This window comes from Bubalus kerabau, chromosome 18 (genome assembly GCF_029407905.1).
Source record: "Bubalus kerabau isolate K-KA32 ecotype Philippines breed swamp buffalo chromosome 18, PCC_UOA_SB_1v2, whole genome shotgun sequence".
In the NCBI taxonomy this organism is placed as follows: Eukaryota; Metazoa; Chordata; class Mammalia; order Artiodactyla; family Bovidae; genus Bubalus; species Bubalus kerabau.
In genome coordinates, this window is record NC_073641.1 from 3,646,758 (window position 1) to 3,671,855 (window position 25,098).

At 45.2% G+C, this 25,098-nt stretch overlaps 2 protein-coding genes across 4 annotated transcripts in view; one reads left to right on the top strand and one right to left on the bottom strand.

Moving 5' to 3' along the window:
- The window catches only part of DOCK2 (dedicator of cytokinesis 2), a 452,311-nt gene that overhangs the window by 217,972 nt on the left and 209,241 nt on the right, over positions 1 to 25,098 (top strand). The window lies entirely within an intron of this gene.
- On the bottom strand, positions 608 to 23,370 carry INSYN2B (inhibitory synaptic factor family member 2B). Its single transcript, XM_055555145.1, has 3 exons — positions 22,031 to 23,370; positions 20,827 to 20,901; positions 608 to 794 (listed from the first exon to the last, which is right to left on the bottom strand). The coding sequence occupies exons 1-3, from the start codon at positions 23,368 to 23,370 to the stop codon at positions 608 to 610; spliced, it is 1,602 nt and encodes a 533-aa protein (XP_055411120.1).

Consider the following 25,098-nt stretch of genomic DNA (forward strand, 5'->3'; position numbering starts at 1 on the left):
GTTGTCCTTACTCTGCTACAGACTCTAAGGTACACACAGCATGAGATGACAAATCCTAGATTTGGGATCAAGGGGCTAATCAAAAGTGAAAACGACCCAGCCTCCCAGGCGACCTGGCATTGCTATGCCCTGCCCACTTCTATTGTACTCACGAGTGCCAATATTTTAGAAAACTGCCAGTTAAGATATATGATTTTTTTCTGGGTATCTGCTTAGAACCCTCCTCTGTCTCACTGCTCTGCACCACATTTTTATTTCTTTTCTTTGGGATGATAAACCCAGGATGAGCAAGAAGTGCTGAGCATCACTGAGATGTAGGGAAGTGCAATGGGGGTTTTGCCCTTGGTGGGAATCTAGATTTGAAAACTAGGATATATGACAGGAAGCTAGGCAGGTGCTAACTCGGGCCCATGAAATCCTCAGCCAGCAGGCCCCGCACTCAGGTGAGACTGTGATCAGGTGTCCAGCAGCAGCTAAACCATCAAGAAGTCGTTCTGGTTTTGCAGGTCGAGCGGCTGATAGCCTGGGGCCTTCGCTAGGAAATAGAGAAAGCCTGAGGCAGTGGTTCCCCGCCTCAGGGAGGGCAGAGGGCATGGTCCCCAGGAGCTCATATCCACCAGAAGCACTTCTTCTTCACCTTCTTGGTTTTCCGCCTTAAGTCCTGTTTCTCGGGAACTGGAGACTTTGGTGGGGACTTTGGTGGGGGAGAGGCCTCCTCAGCTAGCTCCACTTCCTCCAGACTCTGTAGAACTTCATGGAACCTGCCTTCTTGCTGCCGGAAATCATATTCTACACTGAAAAACACGGAGAGGAAGGAAGGAAAGTAAATTCAAATCAGCACATACTGATTGAATGTCACCAAGTGTCCAACAGACAGAGAAGACCCTGGGCTTTGGGATCAAGTCCCAAATGCTTGGGTGCCTGCTTGCTGTGTGACCTTGGGGGAACTATGCAGTCTCTCTGAATCTCCAGTTTCTCATTGATGGAATTGGCATGTGTAATACCTTCCACTTAGGGATGTTTCTAAGTTTAAATGAAGCACATAACATGGCAGCCTAATAGTAGATGGCCAATTAAAGTTGTTCCAACCTCTCTCTCACATTTATTTAATGCTCCTGATTGTTCATTATTTTTATATACACTTTAAGCATAAAACTGCCTCATAATATAATGTTTAAGTAATACAGAGAAATATGTGATAAAACTAACAACTCAGTTTCCTTACCCATAAAATGGATCTAATAATGGCCCCTGTCTCAAAGGCTTTTTTGGAATTAATATGCATATAGTGAGGGACAGAGAAGCCTGGTGTGCTGCAGTCCATGGAGTCACAAAGAGTTGGTCATGACTTGGTGACTGAACAATAACGAATCTATATTAGTTAAGTGAGAGAATATAAAGGAAGAACTTAGAGCAGTGCCTGACAGACAGTAAGCCAGCTTGGGGTGTCCAGTGAGAAGGTGCTATCTGGGGGCTTTGTTAGTCACATGTGACAATCATGACCTGCCTTTTCAGCAGCATTTACTCTGATCCTGGGTCTCTAGGAGGTGATGTGGGCATAGAGGACCAGCTCAGTGTCTGTTTAATGACAGCCCCTTTTCAGCCCTTGCTGGGTAGGAGGCTTTGACCAATCATGACACTTCACAAACCAGCACAGGGTTTCTCCTCTTCTGGGTGAGACATTTCCTTCTCCTCCTTGCTAAACAAGGAGAATGCACCATCTCTGTGACTCTGCATTTCCCCCACCTCCCACACTCCCACGCTGGCTCCTCATCTTTGGGCCCTCTGAGAGTTCTAGCATGAAACCAGGTAACAAACACAGCTACAAGCTTAAGAGCCTTCTCACAAGCATTCTGGCTCTGGCAGCTCCTCTGTAGGTAAATCTCCTAGACAATTAAGGGCAGAGGCAGCCCATACACAGTCTGCAGAGATGTCTGCAGGAGTCAGTCTTTGTGGCCCGGCTCTCGAGGCTCTGAGAAGGCTGAGCCAGACTTACAAGACAGGCTGACCATCCCTGATGCCACGGGCCTGATTCCCAGGCCCTCAAAGGTCAGGGGGAGCCTGAGCACCCATCCAAGCCAGAGCTTCGGCTCTTCAGCCTCCGACTCTCTCAGCCCCTGAGGACCCTGGTCCCCAGAGGTGCCATGTTTACCTCGCAGACCTGTGTACAGAGGAGACCATGGAGTCTGTACGTTAATGACTCCAACATATACACATAAAGTAACACAAAGAGAAGTGGTGATCAGGAGATGCCCATTAAAGGAGGATATTTAAATATGTCTGTATTAAGGAATCATATGAATCAGCACAAGTGTAGGGCTACCCAAGACTCATTGTTAAGTAAAGAAGCAAAGCCAAGAGCCACATATATTAATAGTAATAACATCAATGGTGATAATAATAACAGGAATAGGGGCTTAACAATCATGCTCAGGGACCATCAGGGATGGGTGTTTATTTGTATATATTTGAAAAGCTTCCTCCAGATTTTCTTCTCTTAACTTGCATCCTTTCACTTTCTGTGCCTCCCTGGTCACCTCTATAGGGACATCCTCATGGATGTGTGATTTATATAATGGATGTGTAACACAGCCTGTGTTTTTCTAAGCAAAGCTCCATGACTGATTAACTGTGAGATGGTGGCAAAGTCATTTCTCATATTCAAGCCAAAGTCTCCTCAACTGAAGAATAAGCATGGTGCTACTCATGGGATCTCAGTGATGTATAAACAATAGAATGCATATACAACACTCAGTTCAGAGATAGATACCAACAAACATCAAATGATATTCAGCTAGTCATTCAACAAACATTTATTGAGTATCTCCCATGCAGCAGGCCCACAGTTAGGTACCAGAAGTGGGGTATTAAACACACAGACAGATAGACAGACGTTATCCCTGCCTCTTCACACTGGTAACTAGTGACTCTGCGTCCTTAGTAACTGCTAGCCAACATCAAGAGCTATTCAGTTTAGTTCAGTTCAGTTCAGTCACTCAGTCGTGTCTGACTCTTTGCTACCCTATGAATCGCAGCATGCCAGGCCTCCCTGTCCATCACCAACTCCCGGAGTCTACCCAAACCCATGTCCATTAGAGATATTCTAACCAAAGCTCAGAATTTTGCCAGATCACTGAAGAGAAGTATCTGCAGACACACACTAAAGCTCCCACTTCCTGGTAGTACATCCTGGATGTACTACCCAGGATGCGCCCCTGTTGCTCCTGAAGCTGGGGTGGGCTTCTGTCACCACTCCCCACAGCTCCCTCTCCCCAGTTCAGATTTAAGGAGATGGGTTCAGAGGCTGGGGAATCATTATCTCTGGCAACCTCTTGTTGCTTTAAGGAAGGAATCCAAAACAATTAATTGCAAACCCTGATTCTCACCCTCTGTTGTATTAATTCACATACAGAGAACATCCACATTCATAGTTCTCCTGACTCCTGAAATAACCCTGCCTCTTTCACCAAGGCAGAAAATTACCTTCATTCTAGAGCATGGGATAGAGCCAAAGAAAGTAGGCACCCTCTGCTCATTCTAGGAATTTCCTCAGCTTTTAGAGATAGGAAATTCCATCCACCCATCATCTTACCATCCATCATCCATCCATCTGTGCATCAAACCATTCCTCTATCCATCCAGTCAGCCAGCCATCTAACCTTCCATTTATTCATCAACCATCCATTCATCCATACAGTCATCTGCTCATTCATCTAGCCAGCCATCCAACCATTCACCCATTCATTCTTCCATCTATCCATGCATTCAAGCATCCATCCTGTTTTAGGCCTGACACTGCTCAGTTATAGGGACACAACAATGAGATAGAGATGGGGATGCTGCTTTTGTGGATGTAGCTTCTCAGTGTATGATACAGGTGATTAAACTAACAATTGCTTTAAAATCTGTCTTGTATATATCTCAACAACCCCTACTGTCCAGCTCTTCATCCATATATCTCTACCAAATTATATGAACATACACACAAACCAGCTTCCTTCTTCTCCTTATATGTGACATTTCTCTGATTTCTTAATTCAAGCAACAAACAGCCAAAACAAAGCACCCGAGTGTGTCAAGACTCATCAGTCCAGTTCAGTCGTTCAGTCATGTCCGACTCTTTGCTACCCTATAAATCACAGCACACCAGGCCTCCCTGTCCATCACCAACTCCCGGAGTTCACTCAGACTCACGTCCATCAAGTCAGTGATGCCATCCAGCATCACTGTCGTCCTCTGTCATCCCCTTCTCCTCCTGCCCCCAATCCCTCCCAGCAGCAGAGTCTTTTCCAATGAGTCAACTCTTCACAAGAGGCGGCCAAAGTACTGGAGTTTCAGCTTTAGCATCATTCCTTCCAAAAAATCCCAGGGCTGATCTCCTTCAAAATGGACTGGTTGGATCTCTGTGCGGTCCAAGGGACTCTCAAGAGTCTTCTCCAACACCACAGTTCAAAAGCATCAATTCTTCGGCTCTCAGCCTTCTTCACAGTCCAACTCTCACATCCATACATGACCACAGGAAAAACCATAGCCTTGACTAGACGAACCTTTGTTGGCAAAGTAATGTCTCTGCTTTTGAATATGCTATCTAGGTTGGACATAACTTTCCTTCCAAGGAGTAAGCATCTTTTAATTTCATGGCTGCAGTCACCATCTGCCGTGATTAGACTCATAACAGTGCCCTAATACTGATTAGAAAAAAACAGTGCTTTGGGTATGTTCAAATGTGTATAGAACTGGCAGGCCTAGAGACAGAAGAGCCAGGAGACAGAATGTTAAGTCTATCTCAGCTCACAAGGTAAAGCACAGCACACTGGGGAGCTCAGAGAAAGGGCTCTTGCGTGTAATTCTCCTGGGTTTGAACAGAGGCAGTGCCATTTACTGGCTAGGTGACCTTGGGCAAATTGCTTTTCTTTATAAGACCCAAACGAAAGTAGAGGCTCTGCAGCGACCTTACCAGGTAGTTGTACAGAGGGGGACAATAACAAAGGGAGTGTCCTCAGGTAGATGGGGTCTCTGCCCACTCCACCAAGTCTTTTGTCTTCCTATCTCAGGGAGTGAATGCCTCACCTCCTCACTCGTGCCTTTGGCCCTTCAGTAATTGTATACCTTGCCAGAAACATCAGTCTTCACCGGCTCCCCCCACACACACCCCCCCCCCCCAGCCATGTACATTCAGGGAAGAATGCACTCTTTATATTTCTATGGAAACACCACAGGTTTCCATTATAATCACTGGGACTTAGGGATCTCCGCAGGTGCCCCCACTAGTCTTGACAATTTAAAGGGGATTGAAAGTGACTTTCTTTTCAAGGCTAGACAAATAACAGAGTATAGAGAACCCTGTGTCCTTTGGAAAGAAATTGATTAATGTTTTTTAGGCCAAAGTAATTTATTAACATAAAGGAAAATTGTCACTTTTCTTCTTACCCATCCTTTTGACAAACTACTGTTTAGTTTAGAAGGGAGGAGAAGGAATATATTTTATTTTGGTCGCAGCTGCCTTATAAATGGGCAGGGGCAGTGCCCTCTCTCATCTGTCTTTCGTTTTGAGGCTGGGTAGAGAAGAGGAGATCCCCCTCAACTTCCCACTTGGCTAACCCACACCATATTCAACAACCTCTTCTAAGAGGGATTAAAACGCCTGCTTGAGAGAATTCAAGCAAACTTTTAGCAGAGGGTTGTTGGCAGATTCTAGAGAATGGCTGCTTGCCTTGGGTTTGATATCAAGATAGAACACCAATGACTTTTCCAACCATCCCCCCCTTCTCTCTCTACCTTCCCACCCTTATGTATTCTCCATCCACAGGAAGTGCTAGGTGCTTAGTTTGCAGAGAACTCTGACTCACAGTGGTGGGGGGCGAGGTGTGGGTAGCAGATAGTGGTCAAGAAATCGTTACAATACAGGACTCAGGCCCAGAACCATTGAGATAGTTTGGAGCTTTCAAAGTCTATAAGGTTGGTTCTCTGAAGATGCATGAAATGCCTGACTCCTGATCAGGGCTGCCCAGTTCACTGTCTGGGGAGTCTTAGAGCCACTCCCAGACAAGAGATCTGTGCATGGTGCCACTTTGCATTTAGAAAGTGAGATGTGTGTAAACCGAGAATACAAGCAAGCTTGAAGTCTTCCCTCTTGAGGGCACCTCACTAATCTAGCTGACAGATCAATGCTTCAGCCATCATGCTAGGAGGTAGAAAGCTGGAGAATGTTTTTCTAGGTAATTGGAAGTAGCAAGAGGCCTAAGTCATGGCTTGTCTGAAAGAAGAACTAGTGAGAAGCAAAGAGTAGGTAAATGTGTAAATGCATAAAGCAAATAAGAGTCAGATTCCAGATATAGCATCTTGGCTGGGCAAAGAGAAGTTGGGTGAGACACAAGAAGAAAAAAGTTTAGACAGAAATAAACAATAGAAACCTTACTTTTATATAGCACTTTCAAACTGCAAACATACCAGGTCTGCATTTTCATTTTATCTTCATGATAGCTCAGGAATCTAGGAATGTTGTTTTCCTAGATTCTGGTGAAGGGAGTTACACCATGAGTCAGGATCAGAATCTCAGCTTTCTTTCCTGACCCCTAGTCCTCTCTCCTAAAAAGGGATCAGATGTTTTAGCCCATGGCCTAGCTGTTACCAGGGTCTACTCTAAGAAGAAAATGATGTAACTAGAGAGTATAACTAGAAAACCCCAATCACAGAAAGCTAATCAAACTGATCACAGCCTTGTCTAACGTAATGAAACTATGAGCCATGCCTTGTAGGGCCACCCAAGACAGATGGGTCATGGTGGAGATGTCTGACAGAATGTGGTCCACTAAAGAAGGGAATGGCAAACCACTTCAGAATTCTTGCCTTGAGAACCCCATGAACAGTATGAAAAGGCAAAAAGATAGGACACTGAAAGATGAGCTCCCCAGGGCGGTAGGTGTTCAATATGCTACTGGAGATCAGTGGAGAAATAATTCCAGAAAGACTGAAGAGATGGAGCCAAAGCAAAAACAACACCCAGTTGTGGATGTGACTGGTGATGGAAGTAAAGTCCGATGCTGTAAAGAGCAATACTGCATAGGAACCTGGAATGTTAGGTCCATGAATGAAGGTAAATTGAAAGTCAAACAGGAGATGGCAAGAGTGAATATTGACATTTTAAGAACCAGTAAACTGAAATGGACTGGAATGGGCGAATTTAACTCAGATGACCATTGTATCTACTACTGTGGGCAAGAATCCCTTCGAAGAAATGGAGTAGCCATCATAGTCGGCAAAAAAGTCCAAAATTCAGTACTTGGGTAAATCTCAAAAACGACAGAATGATCTCTGCTCATTTCCAAGGCAAACCATTCAATATCACAGTAATCCAAGTCTATGGCCCCACCAGTAACGCTGAAGAAGCTGAAGTTGAACAGTTCTATGAAGACCTACAAGACTTTCTAGAACTAACACCCCAAAAGGTGTCCTTTTCATCATAAGGGACTGGAATGTAAAAGTAGGAAGTCAAGAGATACCTGGAGTAAAGGCAAATTTGGCTTTGGAGTACAAAATGAAGCAGGGCAAAGGCTAACAGAGTTTTGCCCAGAGAATGCACTGGTCAGAGCAAACACCCTCTTCCAACAACACAAGAGAAGACTCTACACATGGACATCACTAGATGCTCAATACTGAAATCACATTGATTACATTCTTTGCAGCCAAAGATGGAGAAGCTCTATACAGTCAGCAAAAACAAGACCGGCAACAGACTATGGCTCAGATCATGAACTCCTTATTGCCAAATTCAGACTTAAATTGAAGAAAGCAGGGAAAACCACTAGACCATTCAGGTGTGACCTAACTCAAATCCCTTATGATTATACAGTGGAAATGACAAACAGATTCAAGGGCCCAGATCCGATAGAGAGAGCGCCTGGAGAACTGCAGGCGGAGGTTCGTGACATTGTACAGGAGGCAGGGATCAAGACCATCCCCAAGGAAAAGAAGTGTAAAAAGGCAAAATGGTTGTCTGGGGAGAGAAAAGAAGACAAGCTAAAGGCAAAGGAGAAAAGGAAAGATATAAGTATCTGAATGCAGAGTTCCAAAGAATAGCAAGGAGAGATAAGAAAGCCTCCCTCAGTGATCAGTGCAAAGAAATAGAGGAAAACAATAGAATGGGAAAGACTAGAGATCTCTTCAAGAAAATTAGAGATACCAAGGGAACATTTCATGCAAAGATGGGCTCGATAAAGGACAGAAATGGTATGGACCTAACAGCAGCAGAAGATATTAAGAAGAGATGGCAAGAATACACAGAAGAACTGTACAAAAAAGATCTTCACGACCCAGATAATCACGATGGTGTGATCACTCACCTAGAGCCAGACATCCTGGAATGCAAGGTCACATGGGCCTTAGGAAGCATCACTGTGAACAAAGCTAGTGGGGGCAATGGAATTCCAGTTGAGATATTTCAAATTGTAAAAGATGATGCTGTGAAAGTGCTACACTCAGTATGCCAGCAAATTTGGAAAACTCAGCAGTGGCCACAGGGCTGAAAAAGGTCAGTTTTCATTCTAATTCCAAATAAGGGCAATGACAAAGAATGTTCAAACTATCGCACAATTGCACTCATCTCACACACTAGTAAAGTAATTCTCAAAATTCTCCAAGCCAGGCTTCAACAGTACGTGAATCATGAATTTCCAGATGTTCAAGCTGGTTTTAGAAAAGGCAGAGGAACCAGAGATCAAATTGCCAACATCTCTTGGATCATAGAAAAAGCAAGAGACTTACAGAAAAACACCTACTTCTCCTTTATTGATTATGCCAAAGCCTTTGACTCTGTAGATTACAACAAACTGTGGAAAATTCTTCAAGAGATGAGAATTCCAAACCACCTTACCTCATCCTGAGAAATCTGTATGCAGGTCAAGAAGCAACAGTTAGAACCGGACATAGAACAACAGACTGTTTCCAAATTGGGAAAGAAGTATGCCAAGGCTATGTATTGTCACCCTGCTTATTTAGCTCATATGCAGAGTACATCATGTGAAATGCTGGATGAAGCACAAGCTAGAATCAAGATTGCCCAGAGAAATATCAATAACATCAGATATGCAGATCATACCATCCTTATGGCAGAAAGTGAAGGGGAACTAAAGAGCCTCTTGATGAAAGTGAAAGAGGAGAGTGAAAAAGCTGGCTTAAAACTCAGCATTCAAAAAACAAAGATGATGGCATCTGGTCCCGTCACTTCATAGCAAATAGATGGGGAAACAATGGAAACAGTGAGAGACTTCATTTTGCGGGGCTCCAAAATCACTGCAGATGGTGACTGCAGCCATGAAATTAAAAGACACTTGCTCCTTGGAAGAAAAGCTATGACCAACCTAGACAGCATATTAAAAAGCAGAGATATTACTTTGCCAACAAAGGCCCGTCTAGTCAAAGCTATGGTTTTTCCAGTAGTCATGTATGGATGTGAGAGTTGTACTATAATGAAAGCTGAGTGCTGAAGAATTGATGCTTTCGAACTGTGGTGTTGGAGAAGACTCTTGAGAGTCCCTTGGACTGCAAGGAGATCCAACCAGTCCATCCTAAAGGAAATCAGTCCTGAATATTTATTGGAAGGACTGATGCTGAAGCTGAAACTCCAGTACTTTGGCCACCTGATGCAAAGAACTGACTCATTGGAAAAGACCCTGATGCTGGGAAAGATTGAAGGCGGGAGGAGAAGGGGACAACAGAAGATGAGATGGTTGGATGGCATCACCAACTCAATGGACATGAGTTTGAGTAGGCTCCAGGAGTTGGTGATGGACAGGGAAGCCTGGTGTGCTACAGTCCATGGGGTCGCAAAGAGTCGGACACAGCTGAGCAACTGAACTGAACCTGGGTCCTGTTAGGTGAGGATGCATGGTAATTTAAATGAAGAAGAGGTTGGATAAAAAGGAGAAGAAGAAGGACTATCTTTTATGGAATGAACTCTATTCCATACATCATACTACAAATTTATTAATTCTCATGCCTCATGTGATTCTCACAGACCCATGAGATAAGCATTATCTTCATGTTACAAATGAGGAAAATGAGGCAAGAGGAGGTTAAATATTCTGCCAATGGCACATACTAGTAAGTGACAGAGCAAGGATTTGAGCCTAGACTCTCTGGCTCCAAAGCTTGTACACTAAGATTCACAGCACTGAAAGAACAGTAGTGTTCAATATGTATGAGATCCTGGTTACCAAATGAGTGTGGGATGGGATGGTGACCCCAGCCCAGTGCACCTAAATGACCTCACATCTCCCTGTGGAACAAGACTCAATGTGGGCTGGGCCACTGGAAGACCCTTCATGACCCAGGCGACCAGCCCACCCTGCCATAGCGTTTCCTGATTGTAAGGCTGTCCTGACAGGGAGGCTGTGTATTCAGAGAAGACAGACGCCCCATCAGAGGCTGCGTACTCAAGGTGGTGTCTGGGCTCCGCAGTGTTGGGTCTGATTGTAGGCTGCTGAGTCCTGCAGTGGCCCTTTGCTCATCCTTCTCAGCAGGTGGGTCTTGCTCTTTTATCAAGAGACATGGTGACGAACCATAAATCCAGACACTCTAAGCAAGTTGGCTGAGAAACTAATGATCCGTGGCATCTCCCTGAAGACAAAACCACTTGCAAGTCTCTCTCTACCTCTTCATCTCTGTTGGAGTGTTTCTGTGGCCCCTCTCACCACAGAACCCAGGTGCACCACGGATTTATTGACCTCCTGCAACTTTCTTTTTAAAAGAATTAGCTGTAAGAATCAATGGGTTCAGCGAGGGTGGTTGGGTTCCTGTCCACTTGGATAAATCACACCACTTTGGAAAGTGTCTCTGTGGATGAATCACAGTCTGGGAAAGTAGAAACTTTAGATGGCTTTTTTTTTTTTTTTTTTTAATTTTCCCCAGCCTGGAAGGAATATTGTTTCTAAAACTTCCTCCTAATGACCAGTGTGCTCATTATTTATAGGATACAATTTTAAGCTTCACAGATCACAGCCATTTCAAGCCAGCAAGCACGCCCCTTCTCCTTGGGCATCTGTGCTGACAAGTCCCCGGAGAATTGCAGGTTCTCTTCTTGGTGCATAAATAAGCAGGGCCACGCTGCAGAAATCTCCCTGCTGATCACCATCTGTGGGAGAGGTCTGCACTCTGGGTGCCGTGGCTCTGTGTTGAGAATGTCTTCACATTAAGTCCTCAGAAAGGGAAGGCCATCTCAGAGAACTGTAGTACGAATATTCAGTGATGGTGCAAGGTGAGAAGGTAAGAGGGGAAGGGATAGGAATGCCTTCTGAAAAAGGGACTGGTTTAAGCCCTAGCGCTGGTGGATCCTGGACAAATCACATGACCTGCCCAAGTCTCCGTTTCCTCATCCATAAAATGGGAATAATAACCAGCCCCATTTTTAAGGGTTCTTGGGAGTCTGAAAAGTGATGATACATGTATGCTGTTTAGTAAAATGCCTGGCACAGTGTCTGAATCAACAAATAGTAACGATTGTAGCATTAACTCGACAGAGAAATAAAGATTGGGTCATTCTGCGGTCAACTGTGTTCCGCACGCCAGCAGCCATCCATTTGTTATTCCTGTGAAATTCTCAGCATGCTTGATGTTATATTTATGGCATGTTTCAGCCTGTTTAGCTATTAATGCATTAAAATCGGTTTCATTTTTATTGCAGACAAATTGCTGATGCTATAAATCCTCTTCTTTCCCCTTCTATTCGAGGGAAAAGAAGCAAGGGGGGAAACATACCGAGAGAAATGGAAGCTAATGGCAAATGTCTGGGAGACCAAGCTGTCAAGGCTCAGAGAAGTTTCCACAATATCCCTCAAACTTTATGCCTGTTTTCAAAAGAGACAGCTTGAGCTGTGTTTGGTGGCAGTTGTTTGAAGGGTTGCCATTAACATTCATGTTCCTGCATTTGAATTGAACACTGATCAGTCCATACTGCACTGACATGACAGCAGCAAAGGCATCTGTGATTACTCGAAGGAACACACATTACTATGCTGTGTGCTTTGTAATTACTTTTCACTGCAGACGTCACTGCTGGCCAGACAGAGGACTGTGGCTGGAGACAAGGCTCTCACAGTTCCCCTGGCTCCACACTGGGAGAGCATCTTAAACAAATTCACAGACCTAGGTATATAGCATGGCAACCCACTCCAGTACTCTTGCCTGGAAAATCCCATGGACGGAGGGGCCTGGTAGGCTGCAGTCTATGGGGTTGTGAAGAGTCGGCCGCGACTGAGCGACTTCACTTTCACTTTTCACTTTCATGCATTAGAGAAGGAAATGGCAACCCACTCCAGTGTTCTTGCCTGGAGAATCCCAGGGACGGCGGAGCCTGGTGGGCTGCCATCTATGGGGTCACACAGAGTCGGACACGACTGAAGTGACTTAGCAGCAGTAGCAGCAGCAGGTATATTGCATTTCTAGTGAAATGCCTTTTTCTCTGGTTAGGTGATAGCTTTAAGTGGCAGGCAAGGCCAAGGCCCAGTGGCCAAACTACTTAACCATCAAAGGAAACTCAAGAAGGTTCTCGGCACCTCTGACTGCACGACCCCAGGTGACTCATGTAGCCCTCCGGAGTCTCTTTCCTTAGTTGGATGAAGATTTGGCTGGCCTTTCTCCTACAGGGCACACAGCTGTATGGCTTTGCCCTGTGTTCCAGAGAGACTCCTTATGATAAGTTCTGAATGTCGGAGCAGTGAGGGGGCGCAAGAACCGGGAGGCTGGTCACCAGGACAAAGGGAGGTGCTGGCAGCAAATCTCCTTTTGTATCTCCCTAACTTCTTCTGCCTAGCTTGGAGGATCGCAGCAGTGGAGGAATCAGTAATGATAAAAAAAAAAAAAAAAAAAAAAAAAGGCAGCCTATGGTCTGTAGAGTTTGAGGAAATGAGAGGATGCTTCACGCACATGCCCTGGGTCAGGAGCCTGCGTGACTACCCCTCCCTGAAGTGGTGTGGGTGACGTGGGATGGCACTCTGCATGCCCACCCTGGCAGGCATTTGTAATTGCTCCTCCAGGACACCCCAGAGGAGAGTTCCTAGCATCGGGGATCCTGGCCTGGGAGCAGAATTGGGCTCTAATTGGTCTGCACCTTAATTGGAGGAGGAAAGTAATCAGGGATTACTATTCTGTTCCTGCTCTCAGATGAGGTCTGAGGAGCTGGGAGGTGTGGGAGGAAGGAGAGACTACAAATGAACACCCTAAATAATGTAAGATGAGAGCCTGGCCCCGACGTAGACCGGCAGAAGCTTGTTTTCTCTTCTCACTGCAAATAGGAGGCATCATAAGACACGCTTACTCTGTGAGCAAGCCCCTCTCCTTTCCCTTTCCTTTTTCCTCCACCCTCACCTGCGCCCTTTAGTTAGGTCTGTCCATGACCACTAACCCTGTAACTGAAGCCAAGCAGAAAGGTAAAGCATCTCTCCAATGATGCATTTAAAACAAAAGCTAGTTTCTGGGCTAGTTTATGAGCAAGAGCTTTCTATGTCACAAACGTTTCTAGTAAATCGACTGCCACCACCTCCTCTCAAGACTCTGACTTTACCTAGTTGAATGTTTCTCAAACTTCTTCGCGATCAAACTTTCCTGGGAGGCTGGCTGTACCTACAGATTCCCATCCTCTTCCCCACCTCGCTGAGCCAGGAGGTTTGGGGCTTGAAGACCAGCAACAAATATTCACAGATACCTAGGAGACTGCTGCAGATGGCCTGCTATCACTCTTGAGAACACTATTTATGTCCTGTATCATAAACACAAACCCTAACTATGCTCTTAGCCGAAGATAACTCAGCCATACAACATTCCACTGAGCCCTGATAACCCTCAAGCAGGCCTGGCCTCTGAAGGCAGCATGCCATGGAATCTGACCAAGAGGCAGAGAGGACTAAGTTCCAATCTTGATACTGCCATTTATTAGTTTCAGAATAAGTGTTCAAGTGCCTCTCTCACTCACTCTCAGTCTCCATTGTCTAACATGAATAACATGCAAGTCCCTGGACCCCAGTTACCTCGCCTGTAAAATGGGAGTATTTTTATCTATCTCATCTGGTGGTTGGGATCAGATATGAAAACAAAAAGCATTTGCAGTGACCAGTAATTGGTGCATGTGTGCATGCTAAGTCACTTCAGTCGTGTCTGACATTTTGCAACGCTATGGACTGTAGCCCACCAGGCTCCTCTGTCCTTTGGATTCTCCAGGCAAGAATACTGGAGTGGGTTGCCATGCCCTCCTCCAGGGGATCTCCCTGACCCAGGGAGCAAACCCACAGCTCGTATGTCTCCTGCATTGGCAGGCGGGTTCTCTATCACTAGTGCCACTGGCAAGCCCCAGTAACTGGCAGCTCTCATTTCTTTCCCCTAATTTTCATCCCAACAGATCCTTGTCTTCCCTTAGCTGTCAGAGTTGTAGAAATCATCAAAGTCAAATAAACCAACCTCCAATTAGATGTGAGCAGTTTATGAATTATGAGGATTTAATCCAGGTGCATTCGTTTCCTACCACTGCTGAAATGAGTTACCGCAAGTTTAGTGGGTTTCAGTTCAGTTCAGTTCAGTCACTCAGGCGTGTCTGACTCTTTGCAACCCCATGAATCACAGCACGCCAGGCCTCCCTGTCCATCACCACCTCCTGGAGTTCACCCAAACTCATGTGCATCGACTCAGTGATGCCATCCAGCCATCTCACCCTCTGTCGTCCCCTTCTCCTCCTGCCCCCAATCCCTCCCAGCATCAGGGTCTTTTCCAATGAGTCAACTCTTGCATGAGGTGGCCAAAGTATTAAAAAAAAAAAAAAAAACATGAATTTTACTCTTAGAGAGCCAGAGGTCAGAAGTCCTCCAGAACTGTAAATTAAGGTGTCAGCAGAACTGGGTTCCTTCTGGCATTTCCAGGCGAGAATGCGTCCCTTGCCTTTCCCAGCCTGTGGAGGCTGCCCACCTTTAACTTGTGACCATGTCACTCCTACCTTTGCTTCTGCTGTCTCACCTCCTTCTCTGACTCTCCCTCTCCTGCCCTCATCTCTCCCTTGTAAGGGTCCATATGATTACATTAGGCTCACCTGGACCCTCCAGGCTACTCATGCTGTCCTCTAAGATCCTTAATCACACCTGCATTGTCCCTTTTACCAGGTCAGGTGATGTATTCACAGGGTCCAGGAGTTAAAGTGTAGACGTCTCCTGTGGACATCATTCTATCGACTACACTGGGTTTTGATGTTTTACTGAGAGACCCTGCAGATCTAGTGCCTTAGCTCTTTTCCAAGGAACTCACTGGTGCGGTTCAGACACTGTAGAAGGGAGACGGGATGGCCTGGATGGAGTGTTCATTTTTCCACAAATCAGACTTTGCTTTCCTACCATAGTCGGTACAGAAGTACTGGGCAAGAGGGTTGGAAGTCCGTGATCAACAAGGATCTCAATGTTTTGTGAATTGCAACAAGTTATCTGAGTCATCACAGGAAGACTTGATTAGGTTCCATCTTGTAGTGTTCCGGGTATTTGAAAATTGGAAATCCATGTACTACATTCAGTCACTGTTTGATTCAGTTCCAAGAGATCTACTGAGACTTGCTGCACAGAAGCCTTCCTTCCCTAATACAATTATTTGATTAATTAAGACCTTCTGTTTCCCCACCAAGGGTAGGGACACACAAAAGTTGTCACACTGATTTGACTTTGGTTGTTGTTTAGTCACTCAGTCGTGTCCAGCTCTTTGTGACCCCATGGACAGTAGCCCTCCAAGCTCCTCTGTCCATGGGATTCTCCAGGCAAGAATACTGGAGTGGGTTGCCATGCCCTCCCTCCAGGGGATCTTCCTGACCCAGGGATTGAACCTGAGTCTCTCACATCTCCTGCGTTGGCAGGCAGATTCTTTGCCAATAGTGCCACCTGGGAAGCCCACCTTGACTTTAGGACCATCTAAACAGCTGTCTCAAGCCTGCCACTGCTTTTCATCCTCCACCCCACCCCAGTCAGTATAGCTCTTCCCTTCTTTGAGGGTTCTACTGATCACTAACTGTGTATTAGACACTGGCCATGACTTTGAGATACTGGTCTTCTGCTGTGAAGGAAAGAAACTCATAAACACTGTGTTGCAATGTCATAAGAGAAATAGTATAGCAGAGGAATGTGCTTGCCAAGGGGCTCCTTCTTGGGAAGGAGTGAAAGGCTATTCAGAGGAACTGGCTTTTAAGCTGCAAGGCTACAAGTTTTCCAGATGAAGCAGAGCAGAAAAGGCATTCCAGGAAATTAAGAAACTTATGTATGCTAGAACACCCAGTATTTGAAGCCAGCTGAGTAGTTCACTGTGGCTGGGAAGAGATAGGAGACCCAGCAGTTAACAAGGTTACTGTCACATTCCAAGGGCCTTGAAAATTAGCTAAAGGGAACAACAGGCAGTGGGACAAAATTGGTTAGCAGGGGAGTGACATGATCAGATTCTACTTTTCAGTAAGTTAGCAACCTGTGTGAAGAATTACTTGGGACAGACTGAAAGGGACCTGTGGCAAAAAGGCCAGTTAGCGTTTAAGCGATGAGGACCTTTACTGTCCAGAGACGAAGGGAATGAAGCTAAGGGGCTGGATATAGCAGGGAGAATCAGTAGCCAGTTTGATGTGTGTTGTAAAGGAGAAGAATGAGACAATGTGGACCATGGTTTCTTTATGAAATCATGGTCAGCAGTGCTGAACAAATAAGAAATGTAGGAAGAGAATTTTGTGGAGGAAAATATGAAATGTATTTTGGTATATGGTTAGGGTTAATTTGAGGTACATTTGAGATATCAAGATGGGAAGATTCGTAGGTAGTTTATACATATATATATATATGTATATATATAAAGAGAGAACACTCATTAAAGAGAAGATAGAGGAAGGTGATGTCACTGATATTAAAATCCATGAGTGCCATTGAAGCCATGAACAGAGGCTGAGGATAAGAAGAGGAGACAGCCTGTCCAGGAAGACCCCTGAACAAACAAGAGCTCTTCTGTCATCTCCTCCTCTCTAGCACCTTTCACATCTTATGTGGCCAGTCTCTCCCTTCGTCCATTCAGAATGGTTTAGTTTGCTACTTGCTCTTTATTTCCATTTCCTAAGAAACACACCTGGATGATAGGAGAAATTTTTTCTTTCTGAGCAAAACTTCCAATTCTTTTCCCTTAAAACATTTGAGACATTTTAACTTAAACCAGATAGACGTTTTCCTGGGAGCTACATCCATAAAATAAATGCATGATCGGTGTAGTCAAAGACCTCCAAAGAGGCTCCGTGATTATTTTTTGAGTGACTGTGAAGATGAAGTGCAGGGAGATATGGCTGGAGGAGTAAAAACTGGACCGAGAGAAGGAGGAGGGATGTGGCTTGGAGAGAGCCATGACCTTGAGAAGAGGAAAGGAAGAGCATTCCTTAGGGCACTGTTTTCCCAAATTGTAATCGCTGTTTATTACCTGCAAGGTTTTTGTGAAACTCCCCACACCACTTGCACAATTATGTACTTAATTTTTTCTCTTTAAATCAATTCATTCTTTATACTAAAAACATGTATACAAAGCAGGCAATATATCTTTTGAAAATAAGACCTGCATAACAGTGAATATATAGGAGAGTTAGTTTTGAAAGTTAAAAGCTTCCATAAAGAATTAGAAATGATTACATTCTGGTTAGGAACTGTTGCTTGCCCATGGCTATGAACTTGAAACATGCTCACTTTTAGCAAAGAACTGTGATAAGTAAGTGTTAGAAAGGTTTTGAAGACATTCTAGCACCAAACTCAGATTTTTCCCTCTAGGTAAATCAGAAGAATTGAAATCAATTTGAAAAGAGAACAACCTTCTCACTAAGTGATTCCATGCTATTTAATTTTGAGTACCACAGGAGGCATTCAGAAACCCTCTCAGTTACTTGTCCTAGGAGTAATGCTAAGGAGAGGTGAGGAGAGTGTTTGGGAACTAAACAGCCTGGAACCAGCTTGAGTCACAGGGCCAATTTCCACCCCATTCCCTTGAGTCCCACAGCAGTCAGAGCTCCAAGGAGCTTATTCTTCCTGGTGTATGGAAGGTCCTGAGAGTCACGCATGACATCTCTGGGCATCCATTTTGGTGCTGTTCTCCTTGGGAAGGGAGGATCTATCACAGTGTACCTTAGAAAGAAGAAAGCCAATGAGGCTTTGAGGAGCAGTGGGCCAAAGACTCCTTTTGAAGCTGAGAGAATGATTCGGATGGAACCCTTGACCCCACTTGTCTTGATGGAAGCAAGTAGCATAGCCATAGCCTTCAGCTGATGAAGCCACTTAGAAAACCGTATGGATTGCTAACTTAGTTACAGCATCTCCAGGGAAGAAGACCCGGCAGGCAGTCCATGATGCGCCCATGTGCTTTATGTACAGTGACATGCACTGGCGTCCATCCGTCGTCAGAGAGAGAGCCTGCAGCTGCGCAGGGCCTGGGGATGACTATTTCACATCACTTATTTATTAGTTTGCAAGATCTGACTGTGCAGGACACAACACAGGGTTTGAAGTCATTTGAAATGTTTAAAAAGAAAAAAGAAATGACAATTCTCATCTTCCCTCTGTTACTATTACTGGGATGTTGTACTGATCTCTTTGCTTTCGTCAGACTAATTGCCTGTTCCTTCACAATGGCTTAGACACAACGATACAGAAACTGTCTGGGAGAGCAGTCTGGCTTTGAATGGTAATGAGGGGTAGATGCATGCAGTGGCTGCTCTTCTTGGAAAACTGGAAAGGGATGTGTAAATGAAGGTTTGCCAACCCATTCAAGGGTGAATTTAGACTGTTTACTTGGGACATTTGAAGTAAGTACTAGAAAAATGTAAATATTCTCATACTGGTTGGAAGGTTATAGTTTAGGCAAATATTACCACTTTTAATTCAACCTAGAACACCAGAATGTCAGAACTGAAAGGGACCATCAAAACCATCTAATCAAAGGCCTTCATTTTTCAGATAAGGAAACTCAGAGGCCAGAAAGGATTTGCCCAAGGCCAGGGCATGAAACTCACAGAAGACAGGAAAATGATTGTTTGTCCCTTTAACTTACAGAAGCTAAATAGAAAGTCATCTTAAGATAATAGGAAATATATCATTTGGCTGCTGGGAAAAAGAGACTTTTCAAACTTTAAATGAAAGTTATTTAAAAAAATATCTGTATATATTTTTTTGTTTAGGAGGAAAAGATTCTGTCCTCCCTGAATCTAGACATTTAATGAGTTTTGTCCTCCTGGTGATAGGAAATTTGCTTAAGATAGAGGATATTTTTAAAAAAAGAAGGAACAAAGGTAAGCAATTGATGAGACTCCTTAATTATTCTTTCCAATGCCCAAGCCTTTTCCAGAGCTCCCTTTTAAGAGGAGATATTTCACACTAAGGTAAAGGGCATATTTTTGTGAGATCCTGGAGCTCCTGGTATTTGATGAAAACACTTTGTGGTCCTGTGACTTTTAGGTTTAAAGAATTGACAGTTCAGTGAGAAAATGTCCAAGACCTCACCTGAGGCAGGAGCCCCTGACTTCCTGCTGCCCATCCCTTGCTAGGGTGAAATCTCAGGATTCTACTGGAAAGAGTGAGACATTAAAAACAAACACACACAGGCAACCCAGTCGGGCTTCAGTGTGCTCAGACCCTAGCTGCCTTTCTCATCAAGAGAGAAAAGTAATAGAGAAAATCACACTATATCCTTTTGTCAAACAGAATTAGAAGCCATCACCTGAAATGACCGCTTTCGACCACTTTTGCACCGTGCTGCTGAAAGGAGACCACCAGCTAAATGGGCATTGAGCGATCCAGTAATAGCAGGAATGAGTGCCTAGATTTGTACAGAAGTTTACTGTTACAACCTGGAGAAGGCAATGGCACCCCACTCCAGTATTCCTGCCTGGAAAATCCCTGGACGGAGGAGCCTGGTGGGCTGCAGTCCATGGGGTCACAGAGAGTCGGACACGACTGAGCGACTTCACTTTCACTTTACTGTTATGAAAGGCATTCACATGTATTTTCTCGTTTATTCCTTATGGCAACTCTCAAGAGGAGTAATTGTTTCCACTCTGCAGATAAGGAAACTGAAGCACACATGTTAGCAGATGTAGTTTTGGGGATTCTGACTCCTAGTTTAGGGCTCCTACCACTGTACGACGTTTCCCTTCTGTTTCTTCTAAAAGTTCACTCTAAGGCAGCAACCTTGCCTCTTGCTGGAAAGAAGCAGTGTGCTTAGAACTGAATATACAGTGCCTATCACAGTTCTTGACATATTGTAATTGCTTGGCATGTGGTAGTTACTGTGGAGGGGTAGGATGTGCGGTACAACAATCAGGATCATAAATAGGGCTTGGTGTCAGAAAGATATGGATCCGAGTCCTGAGTCTCGGAATATTTGCTTTGAGATCCCCTTCAGCTCTCTGAAAATGCTATGTGTGAGTGGGGCCAAAGGACTAAACTTCCCTGGGGACATGAACGCCTACTTTAAGAGGTGTTCTGTGAAGTGAGATACAAAGGGACATGCAGAGCTTAGCAAGGTGCTGGTGCTTAGTGCTCAGGAAGGGGAAGGGTGATGATCTCAAAAGGATTTGCTCATAGGCCTTATTGTGAGGAAACAAAACAATGCCCTCTTTGAAATGCCCTCAGATGTTAACATTTCATAGTCAAACAACCTTGTTTTCTTTTTTTGTCTTATGTATCCAAAGGCCTTCTGTCTTTGCCCCTCTCTTGACTTTCTGCATCTAACAGAGATTACAAGAGTGTTCCGTGGACCCCGCAACTTCTGTGCTCTACAGAGCAGGTCTCAGCTGTGGCCAGGTACCTGTATATGATGCATGCCGTGTTCTGGCAGGTACTGCAATTGTTGAGATCTTGGCCAGTTCGATAAAAGTTGCGCCTGCAAAATAGAGCATTTGCTAGATAAATCTATGGGCAAACGCCCCCTGGGATGCACACATCCTACAGACTCATTTCCTGCAGCACAGCATTGTCCTTCTCATGATTTCCAAAGTCTGAAGTTTCATGATCATTGCAAACAAAGAAACAAGAAATCCATATTAATAGGATATCACGTTTCTAGAATGCTTTATAGATGTTTAAATACTTTGAGATCTGGATTTTCTTCATGCTGACAATAATCCTCTGAGATGGGTCAGTTATTCTTACCCCCACATGATAAATGGGGAAACTGAGGGACTTTGCAAATGAGTAGAGGAAGATGATTAAAACTCCTGATCCCTTTAGGTCAGTACATTTCTCCCTGTCTCATCGCAGTGCTTCTCTCTTGTAAGGCTATGTTGACTCTGATTCATAGCAGCAAATGCCAGTTAATTAATTCTTCCTTTTCCTACCCTTTGGTTGATTAGCTTTCACTATTCCTTTTCCTCAGTCTTTAGGGAGCACTGTTTCAAGGAAGGAGCATCCCACACCTAGACAAATAACTGCCTTCCTGTCCTCAGACGGATGCTGAGTCACCCAGGAAAGCATTCTGGAGCTTCTTTCTCTTTGCGGAATTATGATCTCATTTCAGTCCCTACCTCGCTGGTCTATGATGGACTGGCTCAAGCCTTCAAAGTGGTCAGTGGAGGGGAAGGTCAACAGTAAGCTTAGTGGCTACCTCAAGTCCTCTGTGACAAACACACAAATAGCTAAAATACTGTGCAAAAGTAGTAACTCCCTACAGGGATAGGGTTGGGGCAGAACCTGCTTACTGTCATTCTCCCCTATCATTACTGACTGGACCCACATCTTAATAAAAAGTAACTTTTGACCCTGCTGCTTCATTGTCCCCTTTCCCCAATCTGTTGTCATTTGGAAATAAAAACCAATCATCATGGAAATCCACCTAAGCCTACAACCCAATGAAACCCAGTCCAAAGAAAGAGAGACCATTGCTTATAATTTGGGAAAACGATAGAATTTCAAACAGTTTGGAGACATTTTACTAATGGAAGGCAAGGGTGTCTCTCTGCCCCTATCCTCCCAAATGACTTTACCCTCCCTCCACTCCCCCAAATCCACCTTACCCTTCTGTGAGAGCTCGAGCTTTCTCCAAGTCTTGAATTACGTTCAAAAGGACTTTAATTTTCTCTTGGTTTGAGTGCAGAGACTCCTCCACAGATTGCAGCCTGCCCTGGAGGTCGCAGAGCTCGCCCTGCACCAGGTGAATTGGGTTAATCCCGCCAGTCACTCTCTGCTGCTTGGTCTCCCTGTTGGGGAGAGAGGAGGGGAGGTGACCGCTTCCTGGACAGTTCTGAAGCTCTGGGATGTCTGACTTGATGGGGTTCTTTGCCGTCTGCTCCTGGCACACAGGGGCAGATCCTGACTCACTGTTAGTTTGAAGTGACTGCAGGTCCTGGTAATTGTTACTCAATGAAGAACAGTCTGAAGCCCCCCCTGTTTGGGCTGGCTGACTCTGGGAGCCAGGTGGAGGGGAGCTGTGAGTCCGTGGATATGAGGGAGCACACCTTTCCTTTGACCTAGATGACAGAGGGCCAAGGTCTTTGTCATTGGAGTTATCTTTGGGCAAAAGCAATTCAGGTTGCAGGTTCCCTGTGCCAGGCATGTGACTGGCTCTACTGGGGGCATTTAAGCAGGAGGGGATTCTTTCTGAATCTGGTGGCAGCTCTCTTCTCCCGTCACCTGGATGCCTGTCAACCGAAGGGGGTATGGAGTTGCTCATCTCAGCAGATCGGTCTGGGCTCAAAGTGGACTCCCTTCCTGCCCAGGTAGGACTATGGTAAATATCATCTGGGACCTGAATGGCAGCTGTTACTTTCTCCAAGGCTCTCCATGTCCCAGCTTCAAAGCATAGGCTCACAGGCCCATTGCTTTGCACCTTGGACATTCTAGGGAGAAACGGGTGGGATACCTTGACCCTTCGAGGCCCATCCTCAAGATGCTGAGCCAGCCGTAAGTAGGCAAGGTCAGAGGACACAATGTCCTGCTCAGAGAGACTGCCGTTCACCTGGATGGCACTTTGGGATGCTGTCGGCATTTCCACCAGGGACTTGCTAGCTGTGAGTCTCTTCCTTTTGAAAACTGGGAAATGCTTCCTGAGACTGGGGGACGTTTGGATCGCTATGTTCCGAAAGCCCCCTGCCTTCTGGGACCTGGGAAAGGAGAGCGAATAGGTGGGGAGGTGATGGTGCCTGGAGGCCTGAGTCTTGCCCATTACAGCCGGGTCCTCAGACGTCTGGACATCCACCTCAGCTAGACCAGGCGGAGTCTTACTGGTGCCATCTTCCTTGAATCGGACCTGCTGAGATTTGCTCCTGCGGTGGTGAGGTTGCTTCACCAGCTCCACAGACTCTAGACTGTTACGTTTCAGAAGCACAGGCCTCACTTTCATGCTTTGCTGGGCCATTGAGCCTCAGTTGAAAGGATTAGGACCACACACTTCTCCTGGGCACATTTCCTTAGGTCTTTGGAGCAGCTTCTAATGACGGCATCTCAGACACAGAGATCTGCCTCCGAGTATGGGCAGCTCTGTTGGCCATTCCCAGCCAGTAGGTTTTACTTAAGGGGGATAGGGCTCTCTGTAAGGCTTCCCCTGCAGTTAAAATATTATTCCATCGCAGTGGTAATTACCACTTAGATAAACAAGGAGTTAGGCTAATTATTAAACCTCTGAACTACCATGAGAGCTGGTGGGCTGTTTATCAGAGGAGGCTGGCAGGCGGTTCTGATCCTGGAAGAAGCTTGCGGTCTTGAACAAAAAGACAACGTAAGTCCCATTTAGAGGAGAGCGCCAGACTCCCAATGTGTGAATTCCAAAAGAAACCTGCTACGTCTGGAACATACGGCTTCCTTTCCGGGAGCATCAGTTCCCAGTGTAAAACTACAGGAACCTTAAACACATCTTCTTTCCATCACATGTAAACAGGTGGAGAAATAAAGGACCCGGGGCTTGGCTTCTTTCCTGGTACATGATGCTCCTAACGGAACATCCCCATTCATGTCAATCAGAGGTTCCTCCTTTGAGGCCATTGTTTTCTTTCATGCTGTCTCCCTTCTCTTCTGTGAGCGAAACTTATCTTCCTCACAGAAACTTATAGCCTCACAGAACCCAGTGGGGTGTGCCGTGGACATCCAGGGGCCTTCAGAGGGCAGAGTCCCTGTTGTGGCGTCTTGGCTGAAGTTCACATGTGGAGAAAGTGAGCCACATTAGCAGCCTCTGGGTATTTGAGCCCAAAACTTTGTTCACTTGGGGTTGGGGTCAGGGACCTGGCAGTCTTTATCAGCACACAAGAGAGTCTGAAAAAGAAGAGACAACAGATGCCGCTGAGAACACAGTTCCTGTGGGCTTGGGTTTCTCTCCAAACTCGTCTCCCAGCTGAGGGCTTCTGAGTGGGTGGTCTAGAGTAAGTCAACTTGCTGCCTTTGTGTCTGTTCCCCTAGTGAGCCAGGCACCTGTGGCTGCCAGGCCTTGAAGCAAAATGCCCGTCTGCCTGGATTATCTCCTCCTTTCATTCCCAGGCATCACCCAGCCAACTCCTATTCATCCATGAAACCCCAGCTTAAATGCCTTTCAAATGACTCCTCCCTCACACACGCCTCTGGTGCTAGATCATATCAGGACCTCCCTTAGATTCAATATCTTTGTATCACATTCTTTGAAACACAAATTTTATTATCCCTAAATAATCATTTGTCTATGTATTTATTTAATGTGCATCTCCCCCACTTCCCTGTAAGCTCCAGGGTGTCAGGAGCTGAAGCCTTTTTTTTTTAACCACTAGATGTTTCTAGCCCTCCTTCAGGCTCACTGTGAGTGCCTAATGAGTATTTACCCAGAGAGGACGGCTGAATGCAGCCGAGAAGAGCCTGGGGATGGGGATGGAGACCCTAGGGTATTCTGCTAGGCAATCGGATGGTGACTTCTCTCTGCTAGGACTGAAACACTTGCTAGAGAACAAGATTTTCACCCAGTTTTTTCATTTTTAATTGCTTTCTAGGAGATAAATGTGCATAAAATTCTCCATGGAAAGTGTACCTTGTAGTAATAACAGTTACCATTTATTTTTACCACGCTGTGGGTTTGACTTGCATTTCCTTACCACCCTTGTTTATCAAGTGCTCACTAATGCACCAG

What these genes read in the sequence shown, in the direction of transcription:
- INSYN2B (XM_055555145.1), bottom strand. Translation starts at nt 23,370, where the DNA reads ATGGCCCAGCAAAGCATGAAAGTGAGGCCTGTGCTTCTGAAACGTAAC. An exon ending in GCTCGAGCTCTCACAGAAGG is followed by an intron (nt 20,902 to 22,030) that starts GTAAGGTGGATT and finishes TCTATTTTGCAG; the next exon opens with GCGCAACTTTTATCGAACTG. An exon ending in ACGGCATGCATCATATACAG is followed by an intron (nt 795 to 20,826) that starts GTACCTGGCCAC and finishes CGTGTTTTTCAG; the next exon opens with TGTAGAATATGATTTCCGGC.